The following is a 24,779-nucleotide window of genomic DNA, read 5'->3' as shown; positions in this document are numbered from 1 at the left end:
GTGCCAGTATTAGAATATGCTTTATGGAGAGACAAGGCATAGGCCAAGACCCCCGGGCTAACCCCTCCCCCCCCACACATACACATACATACACACCTTAGCGACCTGTTGGGCTGTGCATCAGAGAAGGGCTGAAGGAACATCCTACTAGGGACGAGAACGTTGTGTAGTGTCCTCTCCACTGGGATGTTTCTCTTAACTGTGCAGCTTCTCCTCCAGCCCCTAAGGTAGTCACTGCAGTATCCTCATTAGGTAACTCGCCCAAGTCCTGCTGTGAGGGACTCAAACCCATGGCGTTCAGGCGTACGGGAGAGCACGCTCTCCACTGGATGATAACTGCACCATGATATCTGGGATGCCACTGTTGTCTGATTCTGAAAACACAGGGGAAGAAAGAACTCTGCCATCTCTCTGTGTAACCCCCTCACGCTCCGTCCCTTCCAGGGTCATCAGCCGTGCCCCAGGCCTGAAGCTGGTGGTGGAGACACTCATCTCATCCCTCAAACCAATTGGGAACATTGTCCTCATTTGCTGTGCCTTCTTTATCATCTTCGGCATCCTGGGTGTGCAGGTAGGGTTGTTGTTGACTATCAAGCACCCACAAAGCGCTCGACACTGTACTGCCAGATAGGAAGCGTAATGCAGACACAGTTAAGCAGATGGAGTTGTGTCTGGGGGGAGGGCCAGGCATCTCAGGACACCTGCCTGATCCTCTGCCACACTCTGTCCCCCTTTGTGTAGTTCTCATCATAATGATCCTTACGCCTTTGGCAGTGGCAGGTGGGATCAGTGCTGAGGTCTTTCAACAGTAGAGACTGATATTCAGATCACGGCATTAGCAGAGTTGTAGAGAAGACCCAGGAGTGGAGTAGCAGCTGGGTGTGCTGCAGGTCATGACTGTGATGCACTGACAGAGCAGTGTCAGTTGGGGCAGCCGCACAGGGGCCTGCGCGATGCCTGGCTCTAGGCAGTTCTTTCTCTCCCCTTCACTCCAAGCGCTAAATCCACCCACAATGTGGTGTGTGTCGGGGGGGGAGGCAGGCAGGGGGAGGTTAATCCTCCTTATTTTAGGCTTGTGCTGCAGAGGAGTGCTGGAGTGGGTGTTACTTCCATCTCAGAGAATGTGCTATACTTAGTCTGTATGCAGACTGTTCTGATGAGCCTGTACAAATGCGCAATCCGGTACCCTCCATATGGAAAAGGAGCCTGGGGCAGAAGAACCGCATCAGTGTCCCTTTATTTAAAAGTATCGGAGAAGCAGGCGATATTTTTCTGGGTGTTTGCTCTCACAAGAGATCTTTTTCCTTTCAGTACACTTAGCAGCCATCTGAGGGAGCGGATGGCTCTGGGGGATTGGGCATGGGGCATTTCATCTCTAGGTCATTGGTTCCAATCCAGCCCCAGCAGGCCACCACATGGCTGTCAGACTGGGAGGACTTTCAGTCACTGCTGACCCAGGGCAAGATTATAATCAGTGATAAAGAGGCAAAAGGCTCTGCGTCCCACTCCTAATCTGAGGAGCTTCCTATTGCTCTTTATCCCCTGACACTGAGGAAGTCTGAATGAAACTCACTGACCAAGTCACTTCCATCTTATAGCTCTTCAAGGGGAAGTTCTACCACTGCCTCGGGGTTGACATCCGTAACATCACCAACAGGTCTGACTGCGTGGCCGCCAATTACAAGTGGGTACACCAAAAGTACAACTTTGACAACCTTGGACAGGTATGTGCGGGACCCTCCAAGCCCCTCCTCTCAGGTGAACCTGGGTTGTGCTTTGCCCCTTTGGGTCTCTCCCGCCAAGGCCACATTCACTCATTTCGAGGGGAAGGGTGGAGTGTTCCAGAACACACTCTGGGCCAGAGGCGGCAGTCATGTGAACGAGGGGTCGGGGGCTGGATGCTGGTTAGACATGGGTGTCCGGGTTAAAGCGGAGTAACTCATGTAAGGATGCCGCTTCCATGCTGGAGGGGCAGAAAGGGGGATGTAACAGCTCAAGCAACTCACGTGAAGCCAGGGTATGGGGGGCAGGGGGCTGCTTTTCCTTTCACTCTCCTAGGAGTGCCTCTTTTTGCTAGCCCCTGAGCTCCCTCAACATGTAACACCCGGTTCCTGACCCATGCTTAGGGGTGAATCCTGCCTTCACTTGCACAGGTGCACCTTCCATTGGCGTTGCATGTAAACAATTGCAGCTTTGAGCCCTTATGGCCTGATTCTCTGAGCAGAGTGTTAACTCGCTGACATCAGGGCAGTTAAAAAACAGTGAAAGGAGAATCAGGCCCTTCATAAGCAACTTTCACCCCGTTTACATTGCTGGGGAGTTGGGCCAACGGTGTCTGTGCAATCTGCATGTCTGCAGTCCTCTTAGGCTCCATCATGGAAACGTCTGCAGGATTAGCAGAATCCTCCCTTCCTCTCTGCAGCCTCCCTACCAGTCCGGTCAGCGGAGTGCTGCCTTCTAAGGCAAGGGGCCAAGCCAAGCTCTCTGGTTTCTGAGCCGAGGCCCATGCATGCAAGTAGGGAGGCTTCCTCAAAGGCAGGGGTGGCCGGTGGGTGTTTTCTGATTGTGTTGGCCAGTTCTGCCATGGCTCTTGTAGATTTCGCCATGTCTCTGGCATTGATATATTTTTACAGACAAGCAGCAGGCATGTCGTGCTGGGGTTTTCTGTGTTTTAATTCGTCAGCCTGATGCAATAATTGCCGAGTTCACTTGTCTCTGGGGAGGGGAAACTTTTTACTCTGGTGGTTCCACAGAGCAGACTTGCATAAAGGTCCCTGTCTGCTGGCAGCTCCCCTCTCTCTCCCATCTGTTAGTAGTTATGCAGATGACAAGTGCTTGGAAGATGACACCTTGAGTTTTAATTATGTTTTGTGCCTAAGAACTTAAAACCTGAACCATCCACACTCCACCGCTCACAGATGCTCCGTGCCTGACGTGTTTCTGTTGTGTTCCAGGCCCTGATGTCCCTCTTCGTTCTAGCCTCCAAAGATGGTTGGGTCAATATTATGTATAATGGACTAGATGCTGTGGCTGTTGACCAGCAGGTATAGACACTTCCTTCCAAACTGATCATGCCATCTAGACCTCCTTCAGGCAGGAAGGTGGAAGCATGTTATATCAGCCAGCTTTTGGTACTTCCTCTCCACCCAATAGCATTTTAAAGCATTGCTCTGATCCTCTCCCATCTGCAAGCCCCTTCTCTTCACTTTCGTTATTACTGGTGGGTTGGGGCCATGGTTGTGCGTACGCAGGGAAGTGTGTTTGGAAGTGATTAGCCTGGTGGGATTCATTGTAGCTCTTGTCCTTTATTCAGCTGGGGAAGTTGTGCAGGCTGGATCCTTATGTATCCTGTGATATCTTCACAGCAGCTGTCGCCCATGTCTTTCTTGACATGCTACACCCACCTGATTTACAGTTGGTTCCTCTAATTGCTTATAAACTGGGATTCTCTGTCCCTGCAACTAAGTCCCAACAGTGTCCAAAACTCATATTGACTTGAGTAGTGCAGGGTCAGGCCCCTGGCGAAGGCTGCAGCGACAGAGGACTGAATGGCCGTGAAGATACTACCCTTACCCTCTGTTCTCAGCAGTAGAAGTGCTGTTGGTCTTTTAAAACCCTCAGTGGTGAGAAACCTAGAAACTCAAGCCCTCCTTTCTACTTGATCCTGACTGACACCTGGTTTCAGGCACCCCTCACCTTTCAGGGTTGCCCCCATTGCACCTTCGAGGTGCAATTTACTCACCCTCAGCCCAACACACCTTTTCTTCAGGTATCTTTAGTGTCTGTCATATTCTCTGATGTTTTAATTGTCCATTTGATCTGTTGCTGTGATTATATTGCAATTGTAAGTGCAGCATCCTGAGTGCTTTATTATTAATTATTATTATTATTATTATAAGCTTGTCCTTGACTTTCAGACACTCAGTCTATTTGTTGCGCCTACCCTCATTTTCATAATCCTTTCCCAACCAGACAGTCACAATCTGTTGATCTCCCTCATTTTCACAATCCTGCCACATCCAGCCAATCACAACCTGCTGCTCTCCTTCATTTTCATAATCCCACCTCAGACTCCTAGTCAGCTAATCACAGCTTTTCTTTTCTTTTCTTTTCTTTTCTTTTCTTTTCTTTTCAGCCAGTGACCAACAACAACCCCTGGATGCTCCTTTACTTCATCTCGTTCCTCCTCATTGTCAGCTTCTTCGTACTCAACATGTTTGTGGGGGTGGTGGTGGAGAACTTCCACAAGTGCCGGCAGCACCAGGAGGCAGAGGAGGCACGCCGGCGGGAGGAGAAGCGCCTCAGGCGTCTGGAGAAGAAGCGCAGGAGTAAGGCACAGCCTAAGTGTTTGGTTGGTTCGTAGGCCAAGATTTTCTGAGAAAAACCTTCTCCTCTTCTTCTTTTATTTTTTGACTGATTAGTTTCTCTATAACAGCGTCTATGTCACTGCTCTCAGCACTGCTCTCCTTTTGGTGGGACACTGCTGCCAGGCTGCTGTATGCACCACCGGGCCTGACACCCCCAGCCAGCTACCCTCGAGCCAGAATCCCGGCAACAGAGGGAAGAGGTGACAGGGTGCCTGATGGCAACTAGGGGTGTTTGGAAAGGCCTCTGTTTTCTTAACACCTTGCCTCTGGAAAATAACACATTCATAGGTGTGTGTGTGTGTGTGTGTGTGTGTGTGTGTGTGTGTGTGTATTCTCATCAACAGGGAACCTCCACCCAGACACACACACTCCAGCCCTCAGGGATTTAGACACTCCTTTGGAGAGCCCTGCAGCACCAGCCAGTGCTGTTGGGTGGACCCCATGTTAATCCTTTCCTGTGTAATGCAAATTGAGGCAGGGAAGAAGAGGAAAAAATCCATGTGGTGTTCCTGGGCCTTTCCATTCCTGTGGCAGTTTCTCTCACTGGGTTCCAAGGCTTCCTTAGAACCAAGAGGGCCCCCCCACAGTGATGGTCCCCACGTGTCTGTTTCCTGGGCTCCAATGAGAGAAACATCACAGATGCACACTTGACCCTGGACCCTGGCAATCACCCCTGCTCCTTCCCACCCCTACCCCGGAGATCCTGGCTGATTACTCTCCTCCCTTCCAAGCCCATGGGCTTCCCTCTTCCTTCCCCTTCTTCAGTTTTTCCTCTCCCTGGTGCCACCTCTGGGTGTCTCCTGGAGCCATTTGCTCCTTTTTATCATTTGTGATCTTAATTTGTTGAGGCATGAAATGCTGATTTAGTGCCATTCCCACAAACATAGGACTAACAGATTCTTTCTATCGCTCCCACCTTCCCTCTCTTGTCTCCCCCTGCCTCCTCCTTCCTTTTACACTCTCTCTTTCCTCACCATTTCTGTTTTCTTTCTCTGCATTCTTTATTTTATTTGTCTCCTTTTTCTATCTGTTTCCTCTGCTTCTTCCTTCTCCGTTCCTGTTTCTGTCTCTCCCTCCCTGCCTTTCCGTTGCTTCTATTCTTTCCCTCACTTTCCTTCATAATTCCCTTTGTTTCTCTTCCCTCTCTCTTCTATCTTCTCTTTCTCTCTCTCTCTCCCCCCCACTCCCATTGAAGAGGCGCAGCGCTTGCCGTATTATGCCACCTACTGCTCTGTTCGCCTCCTCATCCATTCGGTCTGCACCAGCCACTACTTGGACATCTTCATCACCTTCATCATCTGCCTCAACGTCGTCACCATGTCCCTGGAGCACTACAACCAGCCAGTGGTGAGTGAGTTCAAGGGACCAAACCCTGCCCCTACCTCCCTCTCTTTCTTTTCCCCATCTCATTTTCCATAACAAAAGAGACTTGACACTTTCCCTTCCAAGCAGTCAAACACATAAGGGGTCACTAGGTTATAAGTAAAACTTAGCAGCCATTAGAGATTGATTTCGAAGAGCAGCATCTCCCAGCATACTTTGCGGGTGGGGGGGGTCAAATTGCAACCCAAAGGAAATCTCTATATATTCTGTAACCTTTTCTAACTTCTATCTTCCTCAAACCTATCCTGTCTGCAATGCCTCCTCCCCACTCCTTATCCTGGCAATCCCACCTGCTCAAAACATTAGCCAGCGACTGACTGCATAATTTCACTACAGCTGCCGATGTCATGATCCACCATGATAGATGGTAGAGGAGGGTCCCTGTGAAAACTGTCGTGCAAAATTCTGCAAGAGTTAACTCAGCTGTCAGGGTGATAGAGGGAGTTCTTTCCACTGTCATGTGGATGACCCAAGTTTAGCCTCGTGGCTTCTCTTTGTAGTTTCCCTTAGGCCCCAGCAGAGGGTGGCATACTGCCCCTGGGAGCTAGTGCTTTGCACTGCTAGTTGGATCAGATTTCAGTTTCTAAGTATCAGGGGGTAGCCGTGTTAGTCTGTATCTACAAAAACAACAAGGAGTCTGGTGGCACCTTAAAGACTAACAGATTTATTTGGGCAGTTTCTAAGTAGCCAGCCCCGACCCTCAGTGGAGTGAGTTAGGAGTGCTACAGGGGCTGGCACACCCAGTCCTTGGATAGCTGAAGAGAGCCCCTCACCCAGCCACCCTCCTTCCACAAGAGAAGCAGTGTGGACAGACTCTGAAGAAAGTCCGACCTAGTTTCTCTCAGCTGGAAGAAGGGTGATCGCAACAGAAGGTCTTGAGGGTTGTGAAAGATCAATATTTGGGGTGGGGGAGATTGGGAAATCCTCAATATTTGTTGACAGGGTTACAGACATGTGCAGAAGGGAGGAAATATGTGCTGAAAATGGGGCTTTTTCTCTCTCTCTCTGAAAGCACCACATTCACTGCTATGTCTGTCCAGAAGCATGCAGTTCCAGGAAGCCCTTGGTAAACTCCCGAGGGGTTTGAGGTGACAAATCTGATTTCATAGCTGGAGCTGGTTATATTAGAAGTGACCAGGGCTGTGACTTGTCTATGGTTTCTCAGATTCACTGCCAAGTTTTTCCTCTAGGTCCAGCTTATCTTTCTTGTTGGCTGTTTAATTTTGTTACTGTTTATCCTGTATTCCTGAACTGCCCCCTTGCCCCCCTTGGATTCCTCACAGTGTTCCCTATATCCCCTATTTGTTCTGCAAAAATTAGCATCCCTTATTCCTTCTCACCCACACATCACATCTTGGGCAAGTCAGTTAGCTTCCCCGTGCCTCAGTTTCTTCATCGGTGCAATAGGGATAAGCATACCCATTTCCTCACAGGCATATGGTAAGGCTTCACTAATCAGTTCTTGCAAAATGCTTTTAGATTTCCAGGTAAAAGGTGCTGTAGACATGCTACATACAATTAATAGAAACCGTCTGGTGACAGTGGCACCAATTCAGATATTTTTTTGGGGGGAGGGCTAATTCCAGTCCCCGCCCCCTCCGGCTGGTCTCCTTCAGCCGGGGAGTCTCCCTTCTCTGTACAAAGGGGCACCCAGGTCAGATTTCAGTGATGCTGTGACCACGCAGCCAGAGCGACATTCGACTGCTCTGTACTGATTTATTATGGAGCCACTGCTTAAAAGAAAGCGGGCCAGGGCCTGTGGTACTTTGAGTAAGTCTAAAAACTTTTTTTGGGGAGGCGGTATTCACCCCCACAGCCCTCCCTAGTTGGTACCACTGTTGGTGGAGAACAGGGACCTCACACGGGAGAACCAGGGCAGCAGAGTAGAGGGCGGAAGCTTGCTAAACCCCCGCCTAGTCCCCAACCAGAGACATGTGGTTTCCCCTTACTGCAGATAGCGATAGGTTATTTGCTCTGATGCACTCTCTCTGCCTGATGCATTCCCTGTAGATTTATGGAAGCCATTTATAGGGTAACACCTGGGTGATGTCCCATGAACCTGATGCTGCTGCTGCTGTCGGAGGTGCTGGGTGATGATGCTTTGTTAACCCTTTGCACACCACTGCCCTTCCCCAGGCCTGCTCATTCTCCTTAGCCGTGACTGGGCAGAGCAGCAGGTATCCTGAGAGCCCCTTGGCATGGGAGTGCAGTGTGATGGCTGCTGCCCTTGGTAAGTCTGTGCCAGCCTTCAAGTAGTTGCAATCCAGGATTTGGCAGCTCCCTCCTGCCTCCACCATTCCTGATCAGTCAAGCAGGCTGGAACTCAGTGACTTCACAAGCACGTCTGTAGTTAATGCCTCTCACTCTCCACCTCTCTCAGCCTCTCTTTCCATCCACAGTCTCTTGAGACTGCCCTGAAGTACTGCAACTACATGTTCACCACAGTCTTTGTGCTGGAGGCGGTTCTGAAGCTGGTGGCGTTTGGACTGCGACGATTCTTCAAAGACCGGTGAGCAGGAGGGCACGCAGATCATCCGGTGAGGCAGTGAAGTTTGGGGAGGGATCTGTATCTGCAGTGGAATCCTAGAGCATGGGGGCCTCAACTTCTTCCTTGTTCCAGGTAGCAAAGATCTTACTAGCTTCACCTTAAACACACTGGAGCGATAACCAGTTAATAAGAATTATCCAACCTTTCCTCGTGTTGGAGTCTGCTGATTGGTCCAGGAAGCAGAGTAGACGGGAGTAGAATAAATGACATCCAGTCGTATTAGGCTCTAATAGTCACAGCGAGGCCTCCGATTCACTGATTTGGAGGATTTTATTTTACTTTATATTTAAAATGTAATGAATTCACATGCCCCTGTCAGTCACACCGAAAAGCTCCATTCTTCCTTCTTCTTTTTTTTTTTTTAAGGTGGAATCAGCTGGACCTGGCCATTGTGCTGCTATCTGTCATGGGCATCACGCTGGAGGAGATTGAAATCAATGCAGCTCTCCCCATCAACCCCACTATCATCCGCATCATGAGGGTGCTGCGCATTGCCCGGGGTGAGAGAGACACTGGAGGGAGACGTGGGGCAGACACCCCTGGGTGGGACAGAGTGCACTGGGGGCTGCCTGTGATGCCATTTCACCAATTGGCTTCTCATATCTAATCTTTGATGGCCATAGAAACTCAGGGCTTGATTACAAGAGCAGTTATTCTGGAATAGCTATTCCAGATTAACTCCATGTGTGGACGCTCTTATTCTGGAATAAAAGTGCCTTATTCTGAATTAGCTTAATCCATTTTGGATTACATTTATTCAGAAAAAAGCACTCTTATTCCAGAATAAGAGCATCCACACATGGAGTTTAATCAGAAATAGTTAATCCACCACCTTATTCCTGATTGATTTTCATGTGTAGACAATCCCTTACGCTTTCTCACGATTGCCCTCAACTTGACATTTAGACGCACCTTTGTCCAGGAAAGCGGTAGTGGCTTTCACTTTGTGAGAGGGACCAAAATGATTGGCAGATTTTGTGAGAAACAAATTCTTTCTTCTTTTCTTTTGTAATGCAAATGTTGCTGTAATTTTTACAGAAAAGACCAAGGGCCTTTATGATTTGCACTGGGGAGAACAGATTTTCAGTGATGAGGGCTAATATTTGCCAAGCTGCATTTGCAAAAAGGAGACGGAGGAGGGAATGAAGCGGGTGTAGAAGGATATGGAATTGGAGTAGGAGAGATTGGTGATGTGTGGTATTGGGGAAGGGAGGGCCAGTGTGCAGGATGTATGGGGATAGGATGGAAGGGACCAGAGTGGGCATGGAATGAGAGAGAAGGGGTCATTAGTACGCAGAGGAATGAGTTAGAATGGAAGGGACCATGTGGGGGGATGTGGGGGTGGGGCATGGAAGGAAAATGGCCAGTTGGAGAAGGAGTGAGAGGTTGGTGGGTCAGTTTAACAATGGAGGAGAGTGGCAGAACACCCACATGGTGTGCTCCTTCCAGTTGTCCTGGCATACTGGAAGCAGATTTCTCTCCCTTGAGTCCCAGCACCGAGTGACACTTTTGTTTTGGTTCTGGTACCAGTGCTGAAGCTGCTGAAGATGGCAACAGGGATGCGGGCGTTACTGGACACAGTTGTGCAAGCTCTGCCGCAGGTAAAAGAAACCAGCTACTAGAAAGATGCCCCTTTTGTGCACCAGTCTTTCCATTCATTCATTTCCCTGAGTGCACCTAGAATCAGAGAGACAGTGTCTGCTGAGGTTGCATGATGTGCCAGAGGGTCGTGCTCATGTCGAAACGTCAACCACGTGGTTACATTAATTTCTTTCTGGCCTTGTCTGCTCACGACTTTATCCCCCCATAAAGCAATGCTCCATTCCTGGGTGAGAGCTGCTTCCCTGCTTTATTTCTGGCTGCCCCTTCCCCCTTGCTGCTGTCACTTTCCTCACACTCATTTGCCATGAGGATGGAGAGCAAACCGTGGCCATTTTAGGGAGAAAGCAGATGTTCAAGTACCTATTCTGTGACCCTCTCATTCTTGCCCACTTGTGCTCCCTTTCCACTGTTCTCTTCCATGCTGTGCTTGTTTCACCTCTGCCACCACCTGCTTGCTTGCTTTCCATTTCCCTCTTCTCCTCCTTGGTCCGCAAATGATTTTGAGCCTCTCATCCCACGAGAAGCAGTGACGCTACCTGTGGTGGAGCATGCAGCTAAATGCCTCCTGAAAGGCAGCTAGACGGAAGGATTTCACGAGCTGTGAGTGGCAGCTGTTTTGGAATGAGTTATTCATGCGCCACTTCATGCAGGCATCAGGCCCGCTGAGAGAAGCCCCCGTGATGGATGAGCAGCCAGAGAGACCGTTCTCTTCTCTTTTGGATCCTCCAGAGAGACATGTTAAGGAAGGAATAATGGCCCCAAGTAGCTCTATTGATCATAGATCAGATCATTCCTCTGGCAGGCCCAGAGTAGACAGTAATCTTATCTGATATCGAAATGCACAGGCATTTGTCAGCTGATTTATCAGGTAACACACCAGTGTTCGTGAATGAGGCTGGGCTGAAAATCAATCTGGGGACAGCACGAGCAGTTACACAAGGAGCTTAATTCTGATATTTGTGTCACTAAACCGTGTCCATCTGAATTAAAGGAAATCACCTGGCACAAGAACGAGATGGAAACACAGTTTCCAGTCTTCGCTGAATTCTGGGCTTCATCTGACTTCCCTCTATTTATTGAGATTATTTATTTATCACAGTAGCAGTGAGGGGCCCCAACTTAGACCAGGGCCCTATTGTGCTAGATGCTATAATGGAATCATAGAGATGTAGGGCTGGAAGGAACTTCGAGAGGCCATCCTGTCCAGTCCCGTGTGCTGAGGCAGGACCAAGGAAACATAGAGAAACCCTGACAGGTGTTTGTCCAACATGTTCTTAAAACCTTCCAATGACGGATTCTGCAAGCTTCCTTGGTAACCTGTTCCAGTTCTTAACTACCCTGATAGTTAGAAAGTTTTTCCATATATCTAACTTAAGTCTCCCTGCTGCAGATTAAGCTGATCACTAGTCCTTCAGTGGACATGGAGAACAAGTGGTCACTGTCCTCTTTATAACAGCCCTTAACATATTTGACAACTGTTATCAGGTCCCCCCTCAGTCGTCTTTTCTCAAGACTAAACATGCCCAGTTTTTTTAACCTTTCCTCATGGGTTAGATTTTCTAAACCTTTTTATCATTTTTGTATAATATGCAGAGTAAGAGACAGCCCCTGCCTCAAAGAGTTTACAGTCTAACTAAACAACGTCAGTTGTATTTTCTCCATTTTACAGATGGGGAAACTGAGCCACCGAGCTGCAGTAAGTCGCTTAGGGTCACTTAGGGATTCTGGGGCAGAGCTGAGAATTGAACCCAGATCTTCTGAATCCCAAGGCAGTACCTTGGTCACAAGGTCACCATTCTTCCATGCTTGATAAATCCTGGGTTTTTCACATTATTTCACCAAAGAACCTCACTGCTAAGCAAGGGTTCTTAATATCTGCCCCTGCACACACACAAACAACTATTAAAAGAAGGTGCCCCCTTGCAAGGAGTACTGGGTCCAGGAATTTCCAGTAGGAATTTCCGGCACTGAAGGAGTCTAGTCAGGACCTTCCTATCTGATGGCCCTTGATTCTGTAATAGGGAAAGGTTGACTTCATTTAAAATAAAGTTACATTATGGAGGCATCAAAAATGACTCCACAGTCAAAATTGTGTTAAAATGTGCTCTTAAGGCAATACTAGAACCCCTCTGTTTCACATTTAAATGATTTAATTTAGTCTCTATATTTTACACACTAACTCTTCAGGGGACAATTGAATTATCCATAATACTATTTTTCTCCAGGATTTATTAACATTGGTAGAAGAAGTGTTTTAAAACAATCTCTCCTTTCCCTGGCACTCTCTTCTCCTCTAGACCTTTCTCTTTATATTGTAGAGCAGAGAGTCACCAATGATTTTACTTGCTAATGGCATGGAAGGCTTCTCTGGCTGTCCTGTTTGAATCCCCTGCCTGTCTTTGTTACTCTGCAACCTTCTGAAAAGTGAATAAATATGTAATTTAAAAAAAAATCCCTCTCCTCCCCCATTCAATGTGTACGCACAAGTGCACACACACACACATGTGCTGACATGACATTTCACACACAGGCTGCTTTTCAAATTTTTAAATGTAACCAGACCAGAGTGACTCCCAGCCTTTTCTGCTGCTGCCCAGTCTGCCTTTTGGACACACTGTCCTGTTCCTCACACTCCCCTCTGCAGACAACGGAGCCAGGAATAGGAGAGGCAAGCAGGGATATTGGGGAGGGGTAACAGGGGAATTCTTTCCCCTGTTACTGCTGGCACAGTTCCCGTGGTGCACCAGACAGCAGCCCCATGGGAAGCCCTGCAAGTGCCAATAGCTGGGGGCATAGAAACTGGGCTCTCTCCCACAGGCTACCTGCTCCTTCCATTCCAAGCTCCTCACGCACACAGGCCTAGTTCCCTACTTGAGTCCCTGCAGTCTCTCTTCTCCCTTGTTCCCCTCCCACCACACACGTCAGGAGGGCCTGGTTCATTCCTTCTGCCCCCTGCCACATGCCTACTCCCGTGGTGCTCGCTGATAGACCTGCTCTCACCCTCTTCTGCCCCCACATTTGACTAGTACCTTAACTCCCACAATGCACCAGGCAGCAGCACTGAGGGAGAGCTGGGCAGCTGGGGAGGGGGGCTCTCCAGGGTCAAATTTTACTCTCGACTCATACTTTGTCACGTGTGATAGGCTTCACGACACCATATGTGCCTAAATGTGATTATCTTCATCTCTCTGGGCTTGAAGTCTGAGGGGTGGGATTGTGAGGAACTGGATGACCGGCTATAGGCTACAAATGAAAGGAGCTGTGATGGCTGTGAGTGGCTTTGAGGGTTATGATGTTTGGGTAAGAAGGCCTGGGGAGATGAGGTTGCTGTGAGCATGACTGGTGACTTCCTGGGTTCTGAGTGGTTGCGTGCATGAAGTTCCTAAAGGTTTTGGAGTGGAAATATTTGATGGTGTTCTGTTGCTGCTGCTTGAGTGATGCTATCTGGCTTGGCCTGGTGTTATTCAGTCTCACCTGGCTTGGCGTGGGTTAGGCTGATACGGTTCGGTTTGGTTTCAGGTGGGGAACCTCGGACTGCTCTTCATGCTCCTCTTTTTCATCTACGCTGCTCTAGGAGTGGAGCTCTTTGGGAAGCTGGGTAAGTTTCAAGCATGCCATGCTCTTGGGTGAGCCACAGAATTGCAAAAAAAAAAAAAAAAGTCAGTTTCCCATATTGCAGCAGGCCCTGTTCTGATTTAATGAAAAGGCTGGGTATTCTGATGACCTTTATCCTCCTCTCTGGGTATTTGCCGTGATAGGAATTTCCGTCTTTCAAAAAAACCTGTCTGAAAATGAGAGAGATAGATGGCTTTCTCTCATTCTTAAATCTTTGCTTTCCATGCACTGCCTCAGCAAATCAGCTCCTGTCTGTCCCAGTGCCAGCCAAATGGCTACAGGGAAGACTCAGGAGAAATTCATGGACTCCTCTGGTCCATGTTGACATGTATCAATGCGCAAAACTTTCAGCCAAGTAAATGAAGAGGGGCAGAAAATCTTCTTTCACACCAAGAGGATTAGACCCTTGATCAAGTGACTACTGCTGAGTGTTGTGGGGGTAACATTTTACCACTCTTACTACTATGCCGAGTACGTCTAGCTCACATGCACTTGCTATGCTGCTGACTGTAGCAGGTACACCCTCAAAATCCCTTCATTTTAATGGATGGTGCCAGCACAGCAAGCTTGCAGGCATGGATCGGCAGCCATGGGGTAAGGGAGAACTATGTTTTGGACTATTAAGCATGCTGGAAGACATCCCTGGGAAATGAGTTATGCTGATTGATATCCTGGGGTTGGGGTGATTATTCTGATACTGCTAGACAATGTCCAACCATTGGTCATTACTGTCATGGACCCAGTCCATGGGACTATAGACTGGAGCCACTGAGTGTAGACTTCTGGATGTGAAGCCAATAAACTCAGAGTGGAATGGTCACAGGGGGTCTTATTCTGAGTCCCTGGCACACTCTGGGAGCTAGGAACGTATCCATTGCACAATTATAAATCCCTTCTTTTGCAGTGTGCAATGACGAGAACCCCTGTGAGGGCATGAGCCGCCATGCCACCTTTGAGAACTTTGGGATGGCCTTCCTCACGCTCTTCCAGGTCTCCACTGGCGACAACTGGAATGGAATCATGAAGGTAACATGGGCCTCCGAGAAGGCAAAATTCTACGCTGGAGTGGGAGGGATCAGCACTGCTTGGAACTGTCAGTGACTGGGACATGGATGGCCATGCCTAGGGGTTATAGCGGGCGTCAGAACCGGAGTCAGAGGCCCAGTGCCAGAGCCAAGGGTCACAGCCGGAATCAGGAATCAGGGTCCAGGGTCAAAACTGGGTTACCTGGAGTGAGGCTAGGTAGGAGCAGGGCTGGGTCCAAGACAGAAGCTGTTGCAGCCAGGGACAAATACTTAAAGCAGCAGCTGCTGCTGGGTTTAAGAGCCAGTCTGCTGACTCTTCCAGTCAGTGAGACAGTCTAACCTATTAGGCAATCTACTACAGGCCAGCTGCACTCATTGGGGGCCTGGAGATTGGATCTGTTGCAGGCCCTGTTTTCTGACAAGAACTGTTTTCACAGGAGCTAGATGATGGGGAGAGATAGCTCGGTGCTTTGAGCATTGACTTACTAAACCCAGGGTTGTGAGTTCAATCCTTGAGGGGGCCATTTAGGGATCTGGGGCAAAAATCTGTCTGGGGATTGGTCCTGCTTTGACCAGGGGGTTGGACTAGATGACCTCCTGAGGTCCCTTCCAACCCTGATACAAAAAAAAAAAAAGTAGTAGATGTTGGCTTGCCAGTTCAGACCACTGGCCCATCTAGTCCAGTATCCTACCTCCTGCCAGACTCGATCAGACCATTGGCCCATCTAGTCTTGCAGGCAGCTGGCGGAGAGAAGTGCAAACTCTCTCCTCAAGGAGCAGGACAACAGTGTGGCCATGCTGAGAAGGGAGATTCATCGCCATCACCACCCTAGCCCCTTCTCCCAGGCTGAGTCGGGGGCGCATTTGGTATGACACACACCTGGAGTTGCAATGGGAATGGCTTGTGATTTAGAAACCTCAGGCAGATAAGTTTTCTCCCCTACGTTCAAATCATATTGCTCCAAATTAAATAGCTCACAGGAATTCAAGGGGGGGAATGAACAATTCTTTGGACATGGGTAGTGTCTTTGGGAGATGAAGGGGATTAGGCACGTAGTTGCAGTGACTCTTGCTCACATTTGCAGGATTAAAATGATCACATTTGCAGATCTGGAAGGAATTTTCTCCCTAGGCCTATGGGGAAGAAGGCACCTGTTTCTGGAGCACTGAGCAGAGATTGTCAAATGTGATGGTCTTCCTGTGATTGCCGGGGGCACTGGGCACTGAGGATCCCATATGCTCAGACAGTACCGGGTATTGGAAGACCTTAGTCCTACCTGGCATTGGATTCTGTGTTTTTTGACCGAGGGAGCAGCCAAATTTAAATTCTTACTCTAGTCCTTCTCTCCTTTTCCCCACCACTTCCTCTTACACCTGCCCTTTCCTCAAGGATACCCTGCGGGACTGCACCCATGATGACCGGAGTTGCCTCAGCAACCTGCAGTTCATCTCGCCACTCTACTTTGTCAGCTTCGTGCTCACAGCACAGTTCGTTCTCATCAACGTGGTGGTAGCTGTGCTTATGAAACACCTCGACGACAGCAACAAGGAAGCGCAGGAGGATGCGGAAATGGATGCCGAGATTGAGCTTGAGATGGCACACGGGCTCTGCCCCCGCAGCATGGGCTCCCCGAGCTCAGGACAGGGAGGAGGAGGTGGAGGAGGTGGGAGAGTGGACCCTGAAGGACATCTGTGCATGAGATGTTTCTCTCCAGCACAGGTGGGTAAACCTTTGTGCTTACCAGGAAGACTGCAGCAGGCTGGAGTGGGGAAAAGGAGGGCAGTCTAGATGATTTAGGGCTTAGTAATGGGATACAGACTGGTGACTGGTTTGCATTCAGGTCTAGCTTGGGTGAATTGGGTTGTGCCGGTGCATTGGTGGAGTTGTGTGGGGCCAGGACTGGAATAGCAAAGGGTGCAGGGAGTACTACAGGACAGGTTGGAGGTGCATTGTCAGAGCTGTGCAGGAAGCTCAGGATTATGATAGGAGGGGTGCTGCAGGTCAAGATTAAGGTGCATTAGCAGAGTATTTTGTGTGGGGAGCTGAGGATTGGAATAGCAGGAGATGGCGCAGTACAGGAGTGAGGTGCTTTGGCAGAGCTGGAAGGGAAGCTTACGCAGTGCCTGTCTGCACCGGCAACTAGTGATGTTAGTCCCTCCATTTCATATGAACACTAAGGCCTGGTCTAACTAAAAAGCGAAGTCAACCCAGCTTCATCGCTTAGGGGTGTGAAAAAACCACCCCCCTGAGCAATGTAGCTTTGCCTAACCCCCGGCATAGACAATGCTAGGTCGATGGAAGAAGTCTTCCACAGACCAAGCTACCACCTCTTAAGCCTGGTCTACACTGGGAAGGGGGATCGATCTAAGTTACTCAATTTCAGCTACATGAATAATGTAGCTGAAGTCAACGTACTTAGATCGACCTACCGTGGTGTCTTCACCGCGGTGAGATGACTGCTGCTGCTCCCCCGTCAACTCTGCCCGTGCCTCTCGTGGCGGTGGAGTACAGGAGTCAACGGGAGAGCGTTTGGGGATCTATTTATTGCGTCTAGACTAGACGCAATAAATCGAACCCTGCTGATTCGATCGCTGCCCGCCAATCTGGCGGGTAGTGTAGACTTACCCTCAGGGAGGTGGGTTCCCTACGCCAATGGGAGAACCCCTCCTGTCAGCATAGGTAGTGTCTACACCAGGGGTTTTCAACCTTTTTTCATTTGTGGACCCCTACAAAATTTCAAATGGAAGCACGGACCTCTTTGGAAATCGTAGACATAGTCTGCAGATCCCCAGGGGTCCATGGACCACAGGTTGTAATCCACTGGTTACGATGAAGCGCTGCAGTGGCACATCGGTAGTGTTTCAAGTGTAGACAAGCCCTACGTGCTGGATTCTGCCATCATCACTCACCTTAAGTGACACCTTGCGCCACGATCAGCCTCACTGACTTGAGCGAGGTTGCTCATAGAGTAAAGTGCTACTCCCTCTGAGTAAGGGTGGCAGAATCTGGCCCTAAATTCGCACAACACATTAAAGCAAAAAACTCTGGGTTCTTTAAATAATTTCTCCCATCCTCCCCCTTTCTTGTCCCCTAGGAGAACTTATGGCTGGACAGTGTCTCTTTAATTATTAAGGACTCCTTCGACGGGGAGTTAATGATCATCGATAACCTATCGGGCTCCGTCTTCCATCATTACTCCTCGCCGGCCATGTGCGAGAAGTGTAACCATGACAAGCAAGAGGTAACCTGCGTGCGAGGTTGGGGAGGGAACCCCCCAATACACACACACATGCTCATACCCTTGAGGTTTCCCTGAGGAGAGCTCCATAGATTGTTTAGACAGAAGCTTCGACCTTTGTTACTACAGTGAATTTCTGATATTGGCCTGTCCTCCTAAGCAATGGGAGACACGTATGTACTAGTGGAAAGCAGGAAGGAAAGGCAGATGAACCAGGAAGGATGACAGGAGAGAATGAACTAGAGGTGGAGATATCATTGCTGTGTATCAGTTTTCACTTAAAGAAGAGATTTGTTTATGTGAAGGACACAGTGTATCTTCCCCAAATTTTCAGCACTCAGGGCCCAATTCTCAGAGAATTTAAGCCTATGCTTAACTTTAAGATGTGCTTTCTGAAGTCCCATTGATGTCCATGGGAGTTAAGCACGTGGTTAAATGCTTTGATTAATTCGGGCCATAATCAGTGAGGAAAGATTGGATTTTTAAGTAAGTCTGTTAATTAGTTTGAGTTAAAATTAGGGCTGTAGATTAATCGCAGTTAACTCACACGATTAACTCAAAAAATGAATCATGATTAAAAAAATTAATCGTGATTATTTGCAGTTTTAATCACACTGTTAAGCAATAGAATACCAAATGAAATTTATTAAATATTTTTGGATGTTTTTCTACATTTTCAAATATATTGATTTCAGTAACAACACAGAATACGAAGTCTACCGTGCTCACTTTATATTATTATTTTATTACTAATATTTGCACTCTAAAAACGATAAACAAAAAAACAGTATTTTTCAAATCACCATATACAAGTACTGTAGTGCAATCTCTTTATCGTGAAAGTGCAACTTACAAATGTAGATTATTTTTGTTACATAACTGCATTCAAAAACAAAACAATATAAAACTTTAGAGCTTACAAGTCCACTGAGTCCTACTTCTTGTTCAGCCAATCGCTCAGACAAACAAGTTTGTTTACATTTACGGGACATAATGGTGCCTGCTTATTATTTACAATGTCACCTGAAAGTGAGAACAGGCGTTCACATGGCACTTTTGTAGCCAGCATTGCAAGGTATTTACGTGCCAGATGTGCTAAACATTCATATGCCCCTTCATGCTTTGGCCACCATTCCTGAGAACACGCTTCCGTGCTGATGACGCTTGTTAAAAAAATAATGTTTTAATTAAATTTGTGACTGAACTCTTTGGGGGAGAATTGTATGTCTCCTGCTCTGTTTTACCCGCATTCTGCCATATATTTCATATTATAGCAGGCTCGGATGATGGCCCAGCACATGTTGTTTCTTTTAAGAACACTTTCACTGCAGATTTGACAAAATACAAAGAAGGTACCAATGTGAGATTTCTAGAGATAATTATAGCACTCGACCCAAGATTTAAGAATCTGAAGTGCCTTCCAAAATCTGAGAGGGATGAGGTGTGAAGAATGCTTTCTGAAGTCTTAAAAGAGCAACAGTCCAATGCGGAAACTACAGAACCCGAACCACCAAAAAAGAAAATCAACCTTCTGTTGGTGGCATCTGACTCAGATGATGAAAATGAACATGCGTCGGTCTGCACTGCTTTGTATGGTTATCGAGCAGAACCCGTCATCAGCATGGACACATGTCCTCTGGAATGGTGGTTGAAGCACGAAGGGACATACGAATCTTTAGTGCTTTTGGCACGTAAATATCTTGCAACGCCAGCTACAACAGTGGCCTGTGAATGCCTGTTCTCACTTTCAGGTGACGTAAACAAGACGCAGGCAGCATTATCTCCTGCAAATGTAAGCAAACTTCTTTGTCTGAGCGATTGACTGAACAAGAAGTAGGAATGAGTGAACCTGTAGGCTCTAAAGCTTTATATTGTTTTATTTTTTAATGCGGGGGTTTTTTTTTACATAATTCTACATTTGTAAATTCAGCTTTCTTGATAAAGAGATTTCACTACAGTAGTTGCAATGCGGGAATTGAAAAATACTATTTCTTTTGTCTTTTACAGTGAAAATCAAAAATAAATATTAACTGAGCACTGTGCACTTTGTGTTCTGTGTTGTAATTGAATAAATATATTTGAAAATGTAGAAAACATCCAAAAATTTAAATAAAAGGTATTGTTGTTATTGTTATTGTATTATTGTTTAACAGCGCGATTAATTGTGATTAATTTTTTTAATCGTGCGATTAATCGTGATTAATTTTTTTAATCGCTTGACAGCCCTAGTTAAAATTAATTAAAAATTGGCCCATTAAGAAAGTTTTTGGGTCTCTTTTTTTTTTTTGGAGGGGATCCTTCTAGCTAAAAATGGCTTCTTATTAAGGATGGGAGTTTCAAAATCACATAAAGGACTTAGGAGCACAAGACCCATGGACATTCCATGAGACTTGTGCTCCTTAATCACTTTTAGGTGGTTTTGAAAATCCTTCCCTAAACCTTTGGAATTTCCATTAAAACTCACTGAAAACGCTGAAAGAAATTAGGTTATAATTAAGTAAAATTTTTAACAATTGTTGTACCTAACTGTTATGATTGTGGTTAGAGTTGTGTCAATAGCTCAGGTTATTCTTATATATTGTCAATGTGATATCAGCGGTAACACAACTAATCATCATTCCCTGTCTAGTTAATTTGCATTCTACAGTTTTATTGGTTGAAATGAGTTAGCAAAGTTAGAGTGTCAAAGTTCTCATTGGTAGATTACTCTCGCCTCTGTACATAAAGAGAGCAATGGATTAGCTCCATGCCCCTGGGTCCAAGGCACCAGGCCTTCTCCTCCCAGCCACAGCCTTCTCAATGAGTCTTCCTCAGAGGCAGCAATAGGCAGATGCTGCTATTCTTCTCCAATTGGAGTCTTCAAGCCCTCATCCACAGGGGGCATGTGGTGGTATACACAAGATTTTGATAAGTAACTAGTAATTTGGGGTGCTTGCATTTTTGGGTGCCCAACTCAAGGCCCTTCAAGGGGCTTGATATTTAGAGAGTGAGTGCTAAGCACTTTCTGTTAATCAGGCCCATTTAAGGCATCCCAGGGTGGGCACCCAAAAAATGAGGCACCCAAAATCACTTGTTGCCTTTGAAAATCTTGGCAATAATCTTCAGCATCATGTATGGGGAGGCAGGTGGCAGGAGAATTTTCCCACCCTCTCATGCAAGAAGGTAGGCAGCAAAATCACCACACCACCACCAAGGGGTAGGGTGGCAGAATTTTCACAACCACAAAGGGTACTTGTGGTGGCATCTTCCCCCGTGGTAACAAAATTTTAGAATCCAAGTCAAGGGAAAGGGAAAGTAATAGGGCTAAAGAGAAAGATGATGAATCATGGACTTTCATGAGCATCATTACTATGTATGTATGTATGTGCTGCTGTATGCCGCTGAATTATGGGTAGGTGACAACCAGCAGTAGCCTTGAGCACTCCCGCTAACCCTACAGACATCCTCTGGGTCCCCAGGGTCTCCCATGCCTACTTCAACTCAGCATGTCAGCAAAGCTTCTAAGCTCAGCAGAATTTCTCTGGCCCCACTTGGGTCTTTCTTTGAGTCATCTGCCCCCTACTTCTCAGCTCCCCCAAGTTCCATACTTTGATTCCAACTTCTGGTCCCAGATATTCTTCCCTGCAGACTTTTTGAAGTCTGAAGGATCTGCTGTGAACATTAGTAGATTCCACATTGGGTCAGTGGTTCCTGCAGACCTGTTAAGGTCTGCAGCAGATTCTGTGGACTTCAGAAAGTCCACAGGGGTGCAAAACTGGGAGAAGAAGCAGGAATCAAGGTTTGGAGCATGGGAAAGGAGGGAAGGCTGGTGAATAGTAGGAAGCTGATTTCCAGAGGATAGCTGGGAAACCAAGGTCATGCAGAGTTTCTCAGTTTCTTTGAACTCTGGTGCCTCATGGTTCCCAGGGCCCTGCAGTTCTCCTGGTTTACTTGGTCCCATTTCCTATCAGAACATAGGGGCTTCAGCAGGTTTCCTCCTGTCTGCCTGTCTTGTTCCCTATGTATGTCATAACCATGTCAAACTGTTAAAAAAACACAGGAGCTCTCCAGACAAAATTCCTTTGTTAAGGTGGAGTTAAGGTTGTGAAGACATACAGGAAGACACAAGAGAGCATAAAACAAAATTTGGATTAAAAACATAGCAAGAAAAGTATTTTGAAATATTAACAGAAAGAAAACAGCAATTTCATTAAAAAAAAAAAAAACACACAGACAAGCACAGGTGGCCAGAATGATAACGACAATCAATAATCATTTTTTTAAATATAAAAAAATTACATTAAAAGAAAAATAAGAATAAAAAAACATGTGCTAAAAATGAGGAAAGTGAAAACAACTATGAAAGAATTGATTTGTAATTTAAAAGAAGTTCCAATAACCACTTTAGAATTATAAATTATTTTCCAAAGTTGATATTTTTGATTCATATAAATACATTCTGGAATTTAAAGGAAATTATTGATCAACTCATGCAGGAACAATTTAGCATTAAAATTTAGATATTTTTATTTTCTAAATCATATTAAAGTAAAATTAAAGTTCAACGTTTTAACCAGATATATGCATAATTATTTTTTATCCATAATTACATAGTATAAAACTTTTGTGAAAAACAACAAGGAAATTCCACCAGAAGAACACTATGCTGTGTAACACTGAAGGCTGTCCAGATACAACCACTAACATTAAAAATCTAGGATGTACACAGACATTTCAAACACACTGTAGAGTAATGAATCAAAATGTATATAGACAGAGCACATTCTTCATCTGGCCCTATTCAATGTGTGTGAGCTTCATCAAAATTATAAGGAAACACCATGCCAAAACAGGTTGAAACCTGCCCGGTGACAACACTTGCCTACAGCCTTCAAGCTGTTCCCTTCTTATCTAGGGCTTGATCCAGCAATGTACTAAGTGCTCCAGCTCAAAACACTACACATGCTTAAAGTTCTTAAGTATGTGCTAAGTGTTCTGCTCTGTCAAGCGAAAGTGGTCAGCACTAGAGCCATGCAGATAGTGAGGTTTTGGGTTTGCTGGTGATTCCAAAAAAATTGTTTTGAGACGCCCCCAAACCAAAATTTTGAGCAAATTGAAAAGTAAAAAAAAAAAAAAAGTGTTTTGGATTGAACAAAATGTTTTGTTTTGATTCTGAGAAGTTTTTAAAATGTATTTGCATGTGTAAAAAAATTAAATTGAAGGAAATTTTTAAACAAAAAGTCATTTTGATTGGAAAACTCGAAAAATGTCAAAATGAAACGCTTCAACTTTTGGGGAATTTGGTGGGGGAGGGATTTTTTTATATAAACAGTTTGGTGAAGTGGACACAAATTTGCAAAATGTTTCAGTGTTGCCAAATCTGCATTTTTCACCCAAAAAAATGTTGGTCAAAAGATTTTGCTCAGCTCTACTGGGCATCTTGCAGGACTCAGCCCCTGGAGCCTTGTTTTCAAAACAGTTCTTCGCACAAAGATTGTCATGATTGCTTCCCTAGGGTTACCATATTTTGAGCCTCCAAAAGGAGGATACTCCACGGGGCCCCGGCCCCCCCCCAGCCCCGCCCACGCCCCCCCCACGCCCCAACTCCGCCCCTTCCCCAAAGTCCCCACCCCAACTCCGCCCCCTCCCCTGCTTCCCGCGAACATTTGATTCGCGGGAAGCCCGAAGCAGGTAAGGAGGGTGTGGGGGGAGGAGGCACGGCCCAGTCTGACCCCCCCGGCGTCTCCAGCCTGGGTCGGCTCGGGCCCTGGGGTGCCGGCCCCGGGTCCGGCCCCAGGCCGAGCACCCCCGGCTCGCCCAGCACTGCCGGGCCCCGGCCCGGCCCCCAGGCCCCCGGCTGAGCACCCCCAGCCTGCCCAGCACTGCCGGTCCCCAGCCCAGCCCCCGGGCCCCCAGCCGACCACCCCCGGCCTGCCCAGCACCGCCGGTCCCTGGCCCGGCCCCTGGGCTCCCTGCACCGCACCGCCGGCCCGGCTCCCGGCCCCCAGCACTGCACCGCCAGCCCGGCCCCCGAGCCCCCGGCTCGGCACCGCCAGCCCCGCATGTCCCGATTTTCCCGGACATGTCCGGCTTTTTGGGATTTCCCCCCGGACGGGGATTTGGAGCCCAAAAAGCCGGACATGTCCGGGAAAATCCAGACGTATGGTAACCCTAGCTTCCCTGTTTTCAAAGGGATGATCTGGTGGCCCCTTCTGCCTTGAACTCTGTGACTCTATAATTTGTTATGTCTGGATCTAGTCATTTTTCTAAGGGATATAAGAAGTTCGGTGACTATGCATGTGGCCATCTTTGAATTTTTTAAACCAATCTACTGATATAGTGAACTGCCCACTGTCATCATTTCATTTTTACTTCGTCAACTTTATTCAGGAGAGTTCTAAGTAGTCTGTAGTCTATAGAAGTTGTAATATTAAAATATAAGAAGACCCTTGTTCTCTTTTCATGTCATTGCTATCATTTCATTTTCTGTCTTTATGAGGTTTGCATACACACTAGCAATGTGTATTGATGGTCCATGGAGTGTTTAATCCGCAGCCCAGGGTTTGTCAATGAAAAATGGTGAACCTGCTTTGAGCCTGCTCGTTGTCTATTTATGACTTTGTTAAATCTGTCTTTTCGTGTAGACTGCGAGATGGACTGATTTGCAGAATAGCAGTTCAACAAAGAGTAAAGTATTCTTGTGTTTTTGGTCACTGATGATTTGAAACGCTTTGTTATGGCTGAAGGAGGTTGTCTCAGATTTTTTCCTATTTCATACTTACATGCCTATAGGGACAGAGTTAAGGTTGTTTTGGTGAAATGTTTGCTTATACATCATGGATGAGCACACATGTCGAATGGGGCTGGATTCAGACTGTGTTTCTAGACCATAAATTGTTGTTGACTGGTTGCTGAGTAGCATGTTTGACATAATGCAGTTGTGGGTTTCTGAGTTTGTTAATGCTCTGAGTTGGTGGCTTTTGTATTTGAGCAATCTGAACAGTTCTACAACATGGTGTTC

The 24,779-nt window shown here is 46.9% G+C and overlaps 1 protein-coding gene across 1 annotated transcript in view; it reads left to right on the top strand.

Moving 5' to 3' along the window:
* CACNA1I (calcium voltage-gated channel subunit alpha1 I) overlaps positions 1 to 24,779 on the top strand; it is a 116,542-nt gene that overhangs the window by 88,881 nt on the left and 2,882 nt on the right. Inside the window, exons 20-31 of the mRNA XM_034790613.1 lie at positions 445 to 571; positions 1,599 to 1,724; positions 2,955 to 3,044; positions 4,136 to 4,328; positions 5,563 to 5,714; positions 8,150 to 8,259; positions 8,665 to 8,798; positions 9,829 to 9,899; positions 13,420 to 13,498; positions 14,420 to 14,541; positions 15,931 to 16,260; positions 17,636 to 17,782. Coding sequence (XP_034646504.1) covers positions 445 to 571; positions 1,599 to 1,724; positions 2,955 to 3,044; positions 4,136 to 4,328; positions 5,563 to 5,714; positions 8,150 to 8,259; positions 8,665 to 8,798; positions 9,829 to 9,899; positions 13,420 to 13,498; positions 14,420 to 14,541; positions 15,931 to 16,260; positions 17,636 to 17,782 — 1,681 coding nt within the window. The remainder of the gene's footprint in view (positions 1 to 444; positions 572 to 1,598; positions 1,725 to 2,954; positions 3,045 to 4,135; positions 4,329 to 5,562; positions 5,715 to 8,149; positions 8,260 to 8,664; positions 8,799 to 9,828; positions 9,900 to 13,419; positions 13,499 to 14,419; positions 14,542 to 15,930; positions 16,261 to 17,635; positions 17,783 to 24,779) is intronic.

The sequence above is a fragment of the Trachemys scripta genome, chromosome 1, assembly GCF_013100865.1.
Source record: "Trachemys scripta elegans isolate TJP31775 chromosome 1, CAS_Tse_1.0, whole genome shotgun sequence".
Taxonomy (NCBI): domain Eukaryota; kingdom Metazoa; phylum Chordata; order Testudines; family Emydidae; genus Trachemys; species Trachemys scripta.
This window is presented reverse-complemented; position numbering and strand designations above follow the sequence as displayed.